The sequence below is a fragment of the Cynoglossus semilaevis genome, chromosome 15 (genome assembly GCF_000523025.1).
Source record: "Cynoglossus semilaevis isolate Cse_v1.0 chromosome 15, Cse_v1.0, whole genome shotgun sequence".
Taxonomy (NCBI): domain Eukaryota; kingdom Metazoa; phylum Chordata; class Actinopteri; order Pleuronectiformes; family Cynoglossidae; genus Cynoglossus; species Cynoglossus semilaevis.
The window spans coordinates 17,524,469-17,536,289 of NC_024321.1; the positions used below are offsets into that span (position 1 = coordinate 17,524,469).

The following is an 11,821-nucleotide window of genomic DNA, read 5'->3' on the forward strand; positions in this document are numbered from 1 at the left end:
GCAGCAGAATGAGGAAAGAAAAGTACTGGAAGAAAACTTTGTATGTATCATACAGTAAGAAGAAGGAAAAATAACACTTCATTTATATATATATATATATATACATATCCCTATATTTATATTGTAAATAAACCTTTTTTTTCAAGGAGTCCATGGTCTGTGTCTCGGCACCCCTTATTTTAGGATTTTTGATTCTCCTTGGGGTCGAGATCCAGTTTAAAAGACAGGGCCCCAGAAAGGTACCAGTACTTTTTAATACCAAGAGTGACTGGAGGCCTAGCAACCAGTAAAACAATAGTGAGTAAGCAGAAATTTGATTCCTTGACCATATGTTTGCTGTTCAAGAGCGACACCTGAACACCTGGCAACTGCTTTCCTCCTTGCATTTCTTAAAGCTCCAATTACCTGCATGAGCACAGGAAAAGTATTCAGTAGAAACTGAATGAACATTTTTAGTATACAGTAATATGTCCTGTTAAAATGTGCCTGCCTTGAATGTAATAATTTGTCCCTAATAAAATAAAAGTAAAGTGACTGCAGCTAAACAAAAATTTGTGTGAGATTCAAGTTAAACCAAATATACAAATGTACAGTACAGACGCTATACTTGTTGTAAACGTAAATAATAGAAATACTGCTAATATCAAAACATACTGTATGTCTGTTTGATGTAATGAGCATTTGGCCCAAACCTGTCTCTAAATCCATCACTGTTCTGTGTAAGTTCAATAAACAACAGATTCATCAGGGCTCTCACCGCAGTAGTCTTTATATTGATTTGGTGTTTTGGAGTTTTTACAAACTTGGACTTGGGGGACGATGAAAAATCAAACTCACATTCTTTTGGAGCCGGATCAGAGAGTTACCCCGGGGGTTTCCTACCACTTCACGTCTCCAGTCCTTTCCACCAGGAAAGTTTTTTTAAGTAGCTGCTCAAAGTCCTTTGTTTATCTCTCTGTCACACACACATTATGTGACTAATTAGGACTTTCTCTTTTATGAAGCATTGTTAAGAAAAACACACATTGTTAATGTGACTTCTTGGTTTTCCAGTGATATATAAATAATATTTGACTGTCTTTGACACTAAAGAAACTATAATAAGACATGGAGGCAGCTACAGTGAGCACTGTGATGTCATCAGCCACCATCAGTGGTCGGTGGTCCAAATAAGAATAAATTATCAAACTCTGAAGACGAGGAACGTCGGATGAGAAAAACCTTCTGAACCTCCATCATCACTACAAACAAAAACAACTGCAACATCGGGGGCTGAGCTCTGCTGTGATGTTATCTTATGCACATACCAAATCCCAGATCACTCCTCTCATTGGAGGAGAGCGAAAAAATGCTCATCTCAAATCCCACAATCATTAGCATAAATCACAGCTGCAATTAAAACCTCGTTTATCTTAATTACTGAACTAATGAGACGAGTCCCGCAGGAGTAAGCCGTGATCTCTGAGGACACTTGGGGGCGAGGAGCAGCAGGGCTACGGAGGAACTGTTCAGAGTGGTTCACAAGTCTGCCAACAGGAATGGGCTCGCACTAATCTGACTGCAGCAGCATCAGCACGAGTGTGGATAGAGTCAGTGTGCAGCGTACTGTGTATGTACCACACTGCTGGTATACACGTGTATACGAGTACATAATCTCACAACCTTAGCCTCCCACCTTTGTCTCCTGACACTGCATCAGCCTTCCACTTCAATTATCCATACAACTTAGAATGATTTTATCAGGCCTACAAGCTTCATCTCCATAAGGGCTTAGTACGCTGCTATAACTCTTGATTTTCCATCGGATGGGAATAGATCACAGCACCTAATTAATGTCTTTTTAATGTTCTCTTCCTCCGGAGCCTAACTCAGCCCTTCAACTTTACTACAAAACGCAACGCACACAACAACGTAGCATGTGGCGGCGCGCATAAGTGAGACAGAGTGGCTGTGTGCACTGAATGGGAGAAGAGTGTTTATGGTCTGGCTGTGGACGGACAGACACCAGCGTAAGGCATTCAAGTGCACGTATGCATCCAAGCATGTGAACATGAATAATACATGACCGCGCACATGCTAAAACACACAGTCTCACACACTCACACATGGGTCGAGTTTCTCGCTGTAAAGGTGAGGTCAGACGGTGCTGGCTAAACAGATGGCAGGACAATGATTATTGTTTTCTCATGAAATTCCCATAGTTCACCAGCTCAGTAAAGAACCGGTGCCCATTAGCCAGGTGGCAATACAGTATGAACCAGTTTTCATCAATGTGGACCAAACAGGCTAGCAGGAGGAACGAAGAGTCTGACGAGGATTCAAATTCACAGTTTCAATCTCCTGCTTTTATACCAATGACACAGTAACTTGAAACATATTATCTAGTGAAGATCAGGCTCTTTGTCAACTTCAACAAGCTTTGCAATTTGTGTTAGTCAGTATCCTTTATATAGTAATATCGTATATAGTTGAATTTAATATTTGATACTTTCTATACTATTTGATTAAAAAACAAACAAATCTTAACAAAAAATACAAAGTTAATGTTTTATTAACTTTGACTTTTTTGTTAAGATTTGTATTTGTAATCAACATGTACAAACCAGCTTTCTGCTACAGGATACAGGATTCATTTTATCACACTTCTTACGATTTAAATTGTAATTTCTTTGCCAAAATGCATTACAAAAACTAGATACAGTAGTAAAATCAAAAGTCTGTTATCTTCTGATCTCTGTGCACAGATGGTGATGGTTACCTAAGCAGCTGCAGGAGGAATAATTCGGCTTGTGTTATTTAGAGATATCTAATGAGAAAAGTTGACTGCATTACAAACCAATTTCAGCTAAGATAACCGGGTTAATATGTAAACATGACAACTTTACACCTCAGAGTGTTTGTAGAATCTTGTTAAGGTTCATGAGAGCACAAGTTTCTGTAAGATGTACAATAATTCTGTGATGTTTCCACCTTGACAGGTCATACTAATTAGTGCAGTAGGTTATTTCTGAAGCAGTAACCTGTTGGTGCAGTGACAACTGTAGGCGGGGTGTTAAGAGTCCTGTGACGTTAGACAGCTGGAAAAGAATTATAGTTTATACTGTAAATGTCCCTCCTGGAAGTACAGGACTCATGTGAATAAATAGTATAGTCCTATCAGGTACAGTTCTGTTCAATCCTAGCTGGTCGATCCCCAGTTGGCATTCAAATCTGACAGAGGAAACACGGGATTCAAATATGAACTGAATTAGAGCTGATATATATTTCTCTGTTCATGGAGAGTTTAAAAATGTGTAATTTGTGTAAACAGAACAAACCAGCCTGCTTAGTTGACTGTTGTGATAACACAGGTCACATGGGCCAGGTTGAAAAGGTGACCCTGACTATTCAAAATAGGTGCTGGTATTTTAAGTGGACTCCTGCTCAACCAAACCATGCACAAAGGCTAATGTCAGCTGCAAAATAGAAACCTTAGCAATATCAAAAAAGTTGGAGTGGCCTCTGTATTTAAGGTTATTATGAAGATATGCCAGAAAAAATAAGTGCATGTAAGAATAACTTTAACTCCAAGCACCTTGTCTGTTTTCTGAAAATCTGTTCATGGGTTTCTGTGATATCAGCCTGGCAGACAGACAGACAAAGTAACTGGCAGGCATAAAAATCTCATCCCTGGCAGAGGTAAGAAAACTCAGTGTAGGAGTATTAAAGCAGTATCACTCCTACAGCCTTATCAGCACAATGTAAACTCCTTTTCATCTTCTGAAAAGTTGGACTCCTGAATATACAGGTAATAGATGTGTGACGGGGCTCATTGTAGTTGTCCTTTCCACTAATATTTGATCTCCGTCCATTTTACCTAATCTGCTTGTGACATGTCGTAAAACAGTGGTAACGACACACGGGAGCCGCAGTGCGCTCATCCTCTCCTGCCAAGGATGAAATTTGTCATTTTGACAAATTGTAATCCTCTTTGTGATGTCATGAGCCAACCTGTGAATGATAACGCAAACTGAAGGCTGACTCCCACACAAGTGCTCCCAACAGTGATTAATAAGTGCTTACAGGCAGCCTATTCTCCAATCTGGAGGTGCTGCTCTCTGCATTTATTGACTGTTGTGCTTGATGAGACTTGTCTATTATTGCTGTGGGATTATGATAAGAAGTGATCGATTCCCCCCTCTGTGCTCTGGACGTCAGATTGATTATGTGACTCAGACCTGAGATGATGGTGTAGCCGATGCCTCTCGGTCGGCCAAGATCCTGGTCAATGGCTGTTATCTTCCTCACCTCGTATCCCTGCAAACACACATACACACACACACACACACACAGTAAGTGAAGATCTACTTGGGCAGTTTTTTTGCAATTTAATTTGACTAAATGATGAGTGACCAATCCCAAAAACCCATTTTCTATTTAAGCTTCATAGACAAAATTACAAATGTTATGTTAGTGTAAAAAAAAAAAAACTCCAACACAACAGAAAAAAAAAATCCTTCATCTTAGAGTGTTTTGTGATTTTCTGGGAGTTTTTTTCTGTCTCCGTACACATTTGAAAAATCTCCAGCTGAGCCAATGGGTCTCTCATCAGACAAACTATAGTGTGACAGTTGGGGGAAAACACTTAGAGAAAAAGAAAGCTATTTGAAAAGTCTTTGATCTGCTGAGCTTTCTCAGCCTCTGTGCCTCAATCAGACATGGTGGCGATACTTAAAAACTCCTGTGCTGCAGTATGAGATGGTGACACCCTCACTCTTTCTGATGTCTCCCCTACTATTGCTCCCTCCCTCTCTCTCCACACTCACAAAAACCCAGGCGAGCACCTCCCATTGATTCTGCAAATTGTGTCCGTAGCATCTTTATGCTCCATTTCTGCCACAGCCTCTCCTGTCACTGACCAATTACAGCAGAATCAATTACCAGCCCCTCTTAGTGACACTGATTCTCACCAATCACATCTCTGGAAGGAAACACACACACACACACACACACAAATGCAAAAGAAGTTTAGAAAGTGTAAGTGAAATGAGCAATGAAGAAAGCAAATGAAGTGAAATGATGCTGAATTAATGTGAGCAATACTTTCAAGCTGTCCTTACAAGTGAAATATGTTCAGCCAACCTTCACTGATACGATCCGTATTCTCCAAGCTCATGCGAACACATGCACACACACACACACACACACACACACACAGAGTAGCCCCCCTAAACTCTAGCCAAACTGCCCCCTTTCATCCATCCTTTCTACAGTGCATTACAACACAGCCTATTCTCACGTTCCCTCTCTTTAGCCTTTATTGATTTGACAGCTAAAATGTGTTTGTCCTAGAAGGAGCTTTAACGTCAGTCCAAGCAGCATGGATTCACAGTTATAACTGCTGCCCTGTGATTTCATTTGAAAATATTTTCTCCTGCTCCTTTGTTTGTCCAAGATTTCTGTGAATGACAGGTTGATTGGGTGGATAAAAAAAGAAAGAGACAGGCTCCGAAAAACAAAAAAAGAAACAGAAATAGTCAGAGGGTGACAGAGGGATTCTGTAGGAGTGGCTCAGTTTGAGTGTGCACCTTCCCCAACTTTGAGGAATGACCAATGACAGAGACTCAGGTTTGATGCTTCTGTACCAGCAAATGTCAAGGGCTTTGCCAACTGTTGACACTCGTTCTGTCATCGTACGCCCTCGTCTTATCACCTCCAAACACTGGCTAATGGAGATGACACATGCCTGTTAGAATACCACGTAAGGGTTTGAAATGTGTGTGTGCCCGTGCGTGCACCTACATGTAACAGCAGTGTGGAACTGCTGCCTCATATTTCCGTATCTCTTGCACATGAAGTAGTTGCCCATGTTTCACCTGCCATAGGGTGAGAAGCAGGGCACTAGTCTGCCCTGGTCTTTTCTGCTATTTAAATACTAGGGGTTAAATACTGCCCCCTAGATTTTGAGGAAACAATACATTTTTATTAAATTTTTATCACGTAGTTTCCTTAATGTATTTTCTGCGTAAATGTTGTCACAGCAGGTGTTGCAATAAATCTGACATTGTATAAATGAGTGAAACCCCTCTTTCAAAACAAACAAACAAACAAACAAACAAACAAACCTTCTGCAGCCAGCTCTGTGACCTGACCACAGGTACGAGCATCAAAAGAACAAAAAACTATTTAGAGCCTACTTGTTCTTAAATTTGCAGAGTAAATGTAAATATCCTCTTTTTATGTTTCTAGGTGGGTAATTAAAATGAATTGCTGAGTGATATAATACTTCCTCAGCTTTTTTATTTGTTTTCTGTCTAATTTTCCCTGTTCATCTACCATCATGTGATCTTTTATTTCATTTCGCTGCATTTTTACCTCCTCCTTAACACACTTTCAATTCCGCCAATCCGCTCTCCCCTTCTAAAGTGACCTTCCTGGTGACAGCTGATGAATCAGAGACTCCGGGAGACTCTAGTCGTCGACTCCGTCATGCTCCGTTAATATGCATGCAAATGTAGCACTTGACATTTCTACTACGGTGCATTCAGGCTCCAAACGAAAGACGTGCGTGATGTTTGACAAGGTGGTGATAGGGATTCAGGGAGTGAAAGGGCAGACAGTTGAATGAACCTGTGTGTAAATCCAACTGTATGGGGGAAGCCTTACTACCACAACCGTTAACCAACTAAGATTAGCAAACTAGGTCAAAGCAGTGGTTGTGCAGTGACAGTGCTCTGGACAACCATTACAAACATTCATGACAACAACTCCCTGCTTTAAACATCTGATGTTCCGCCGACTCCTGGCATCAGTAGGACTATATCACATGGTATGGTTGGATATATCCTGCTTTCCCAGAGGTCTTTGCTGGAGGTCTTACATCTTAAATCTCTTACAGCAATTACAGTCTCAGACACATGCAGCTCTGTCTAAAAAGGCCCTCAGGCCTAGTCTGAAGGAGAGTGGAGGTTCCTGGGGGGGTGAGATAAGGGTGCTAAGGTCTAAGGTGGAACAACGAAAGGTGGCACAGACATCACCCAGAAAAAACAACAAATCAAGCAAATGCTCATAACACATTGGGAATATATTTAAGAAAGTTGGGTGGCAATTAGGAGAATGTACTGTATTTATATAAACAACAGGTGAGATCAAAAGTAAAAGGAAAGTAAGACAAGTTATAAAACACTGACAGTTCTATAGGGTTCTAAAGAATGTCTGTTACTGACCACTGGAACGTCCTCCTCTATGTTGGTGCTGTAGGGCAGGTTGGTGAAAATAGGGTCCATGTCCTGGACATCGGTGATTATGATTCCCAGGTTGGCCAGTCGGGACAGAGGTCTCATTTTGTCCTGGTCCTGAGTATTTTAAAATCAGTTTAAAAGTCAATGCAAAATTCATAGTTTGTTTTGTTAGTGTTGAACTATGGTACATTTATGTGCAGCAGTAACTGATGATCCAGAAAAGATTTTATAAAAATACATTTCAATAAATAAAATACAAATAGGTACAAACAATAAGATTTTAGGTATGGCCACATTCACATTCAGCCTTAAAAAGATTTCCTAATAAGATACAAAGGATATGCGTGATATAATTTCTGACCGTGGCGTTGACGGTGAGCTGAAAAGCTGGGATTGTTTCGTAATCCAGAGGTTTAGTGACTGTGACTGTGCCTCGGGCCCCGTCGATGGCAAAGTAAGGAGAAGGAGGTTGGAAGGAGAAGAGAACGCTGCCTCCAGTGCCCTGGTCTGGATCTGTAGCGTTGACCATGAACACCATTTTTTCCACAGGTGTGTCCAGAAAAGACAGACAGACAGACAGACAGACAGTGTTTAAAATCACACTGGTTTAACAGGTAAAGAAAAGTTAATCAAACAACGGCTGGCTTCAACGCTATATTTACTCCTGACTGTTGAAGGTCAGAAACACAGGATTCACATGCACTTGTCACACACACACACACACACTCGCTCCTGTTTGACTCGGAGATTTTGGTGCTTGACACGTGACACTGCTGCCCACCTGTTAAAGTGTGTGAAGCATTTTTCAAAGTCCAGTTCCTGCACTGATGAAATAATGTTCTTTGTGTTTACTCCTAAGACATTTCGATCTGGGATGAGCTTAATTAAGGACTGCTGGTCAACCAAAGGTGTAGATGGTGTTCTGTCTCTTAATGTGGCCTTGGAGAACAGCCAAGTGTGTCCTCTTTCCATGCCCCTGCTGTGAGCTGGGAATGACTCCAACTCCCTCACAAACCTTTACATGACAAAGCAGCTGAAGATGAATGACCGAGGGCCAGATTATGGCTACACTACATTAGTGAAAGGTAGCAGTAATTGCACTTCTCTATATCACGCTGCACATACTGTACAGTACACTGCACCACCATCATTCTCCCTCAGCTTAAGTGGGCATGTGTTTTTAATAATTATTCATGGTTACAATAATAAGAGATGAGTGTTTTCTAGTGTGAATAGATGAGCACAGTAGAAAACCTGGAACTTCTGAAAAGAAATTAAAATGAAAATGTTGTTGTTTCAGACAGCCATCATGGTTATTTTATTTAATTAAGCAAGACCACAGCAGCAAGTGCGTAGCTGGAACATAAACAAACAAAATACTCAGGAAGCAAAAAATACTGCTATCTGTTATGTTTTGAAAATATGTGTCTGGTTGTTTTTTGCTGTAGATCATTGGTTTGATCCCCTGATCTTGGGGAGGTGGTCTGTTCTCCCCATGTGTTTGTGTGCATTCTCTGTAGAGAAACAGTGCCTCACTGTAGTAGAAAACTACACACTCTTATACAGTGTAGTAACACATGAAACATCAACTTTGATCAATCAAATCTGACGGAGCTGTCATATTCGAAACAGCTGTTGGCATCAACGTTTCAATCACCTGCTGAGAGCCCCAGCTGACCAGGTCTCAGCACAGTGAGTGTGTACAGTATGAAGCACTCAGGTTCATCAGAGGTTAGAGTCCTGGCTGTGAGAGTCTGGAGATAATCTCTGAGTGGCTATTACACTCAGGAGGCTTTTAAAGAATCGCAGCATCACCATCACAGGTTTACCTTATTCTTTTTCATTTTCCTATTTTCCCTCAAAGCCACTAAAGGTCAGGATGCTGTGTTTTCGCAGGAAATGTTTTTAATATGACGACAAAACCAAAAACAAACAAAAAACTGTTTGTCCAAATGCCTTGGATGATCAGGTTCTTCTGCTGAATATCTCTGCATCGATAACACCGCCACTTGGCCGATAATCTCCTTACTACAACCCCTCATCTGAGGGCCAAGAACCCTCACATATAGAGCCTTCTGTTTGCCCTTTTTTCCTTACTCAATATTCTCACTGTCAGGTCATTGATTAGATGCTTGTGATGCCAATTACATCATTGTCAGTGTGAGTGGCCAGGCGAAAAAATGCTAGGCACTGAGTCTGTCGGTTTTAATAGCCTATAAAACTGTCCAATCACTTGTCTATAAACAAGCAGCACAATATAAGACCAGCGAGGACGGACCGGACCATTCATTCCACTTCAAGCACTCATCCTGATGAGGGACATATTATTATGCATGGTTTTCATTTTCGAGAATAAGGTGACGGTGTTCTCCTAAGACCCTCTGTAGATCTCTGAAGTTTCTCAAAGAACACCAACTTTAAATTAAGATCATCAGATGAAGCCATTTTAGGACAGATATCTGGTTTTCCATTTAAAATAAAAATAAAATAAAATAAAATCTTGTATATGTATTAATGGCCTTCTTTGGCATTTGTTTTTACATTTACAATTTAAGATTTCTATATGTCGTTGAATACATCATACTGAATACAACAACATATGAAGGTTTAAACTGTTGTTTTATAGAGTATATACTTTTTCAGTAGTTCTGAATTTCTATTGCTTTATTTCAAAAAAAGCAATAATTAACTTGGACCAAATGATTTTCAGTCAGAACACAGTGAGTATATTCACCATCCTCACTTCTGAGCTTTTTTATGAACTGGATCAATTGTTCAAGGACAAGACAAACAACTTGAAAAGAATAAAACAGCCACGGTGAGGGGTTGGTGGCCATAGTTCTAGTTAAGCTCTAGCTCTAGTAGCTCTAGTTTAAATACTGATCCAACAAAGTGGTCAGGTCACCTGAGGGGACTTTTCATCACATTATAGTATGACTTGTTTAAAACATGTAAATCACAGAATTAAACCCCCGTCCAAAAGGTGAGGAGGCACGGCACAATTAAAAAGCATTGTGTAAAGAAACGGCAAGTCTTAAAATCAGAGAGCCATTGTATTACATTTCACTTTTTTTCTGAGAGCACTCATTATTGGCCTTGTGAAAAGGTTGAATGGCTATTATAAACCCTGTGGCAGTATGTCACTTAGAAGTAGACTACAATAGTTATACCTGCACTTTCCCTTCTCTTTGTAGAAATGTAGATTAGTCTCCATCAACGACATCATTTATACCACAGTGCTCAGATAATATGACTGGCACTTGGGGGATAAATACTTTTCCATTACAGCAGGTTATTATTACCCCGTTCTCTGGACTATAAAAGGTAGATAACAATACAAACAATTATTTTTGAAAACTAAACTCTGTATAGGTGATTAGGCACACAAAAAACAACATTATCTGGATCCATGCTAGTAATATTATCTATATTTGTCAAGCGACAATTTTAAAACACCAAAAACCGACTTTTTCATCAAAACTAATCGTACCATTATTCAGAACTGACTTGATTTAAGAAATATTATTTTTAGGACTTTGGGATATGCAGTTAATGTTGATGTAGATGACACTGATGTGTCATACAAATTATAAATAAAGAAAGTGAATTAAAAAAAAACACAATGAGAATTTATTGATGAGACAACATCAAGACAAGAGAAGTTTTCATGTTAAAGGCGGCCTTGACCAGGGCTTTGTTACACCTGGTTAATGACATGGCCAGTCCATGAAACTTTTGAATAACTGATTCATTGGGTCAGTGATTGGCAGGGCCAGCGCCAGGGCTTTGGCCCCCCGTTGCTCACATCCCCAAAGGTCGAGTTGTTAACTACAATAGAGGCATGATTACGCCTACTCTGCTGGCGAGGTTCTTTGTTCCCCCAAGGTTTCTGCCCCTCGCTTCCAACCCAGCGGGTATGTGATTGTACTATGTCGGCTGCACATTTTACTTTCAGCCTCACACAACCCACATGAAGTACTGAGCCCTACTGATCCATCTAATACGCCAAGCTTGTGTCTATGTGTGGGGGTTAGGTCTTTTTATCTGTACAGCACTCTGTGCTACATTCATTATATAAGTAGGTAAGTTAAACTTACTGCACTGATGCGCATTCTTCTGACCAGTGGGATGGAACTAAACACAAATTTAAAAAAGACTAAAAAGAATTTAGGGAGGAGACATTTGTCAACTTGAAACTTTTAACTTCATTTAAATATTTATTAGACTAAATACCTTTGAAACCTTTTTAAACACAGCTTTATCATGTAAAATGTCTGAACTGTTGACCCAAGACTAAAGTCATACCAAATGATGGAATGACATGAACTAATGACACGCAGCAGTGTATGTTGTGACTGTTGTGGCTATAAATGGCTGAAGTGTAGCATCTGTAGAGGTTAAACCTTTGGTATGCAGCTTTGGAAGAGATTCCAAACCATCAGAATCATGAGAACACTTAAATTAATCATAGAGGTGACACACAAAGCCATATTTCACATTTGAAATGAGCCTATTAATAATTCAACGGTATTGAAACAAGACTAAATGTCCTTCATCTGCAAGGCCTAAGCAGTAGGAGGGAAAATTAAACCAAGACAATT

The 11,821-nt window shown here is 40.0% G+C and overlaps 1 protein-coding gene across 1 annotated transcript in view; it reads right to left on the minus strand.

Annotated features, from left to right (window-relative positions):
- cdh23 (cadherin-related 23) overlaps positions 1–8,423 on the minus strand; it is an 85,858-nt gene extending 77,435 nt beyond the window's left edge. The window contains 3 exon segments of the mRNA XM_025062894.1: positions 4,218–4,296; positions 7,206–7,334; positions 7,582–8,423. Of these exon segments, the coding sequence (XP_024918662.1) occupies positions 4,218–4,296; positions 7,206–7,334; positions 7,582–7,758 (385 nt within the window). The 5' untranslated portion in view covers positions 7,759–8,423.
- Between the last annotated feature and the right edge of the window lie 3,398 nt (positions 8,424–11,821).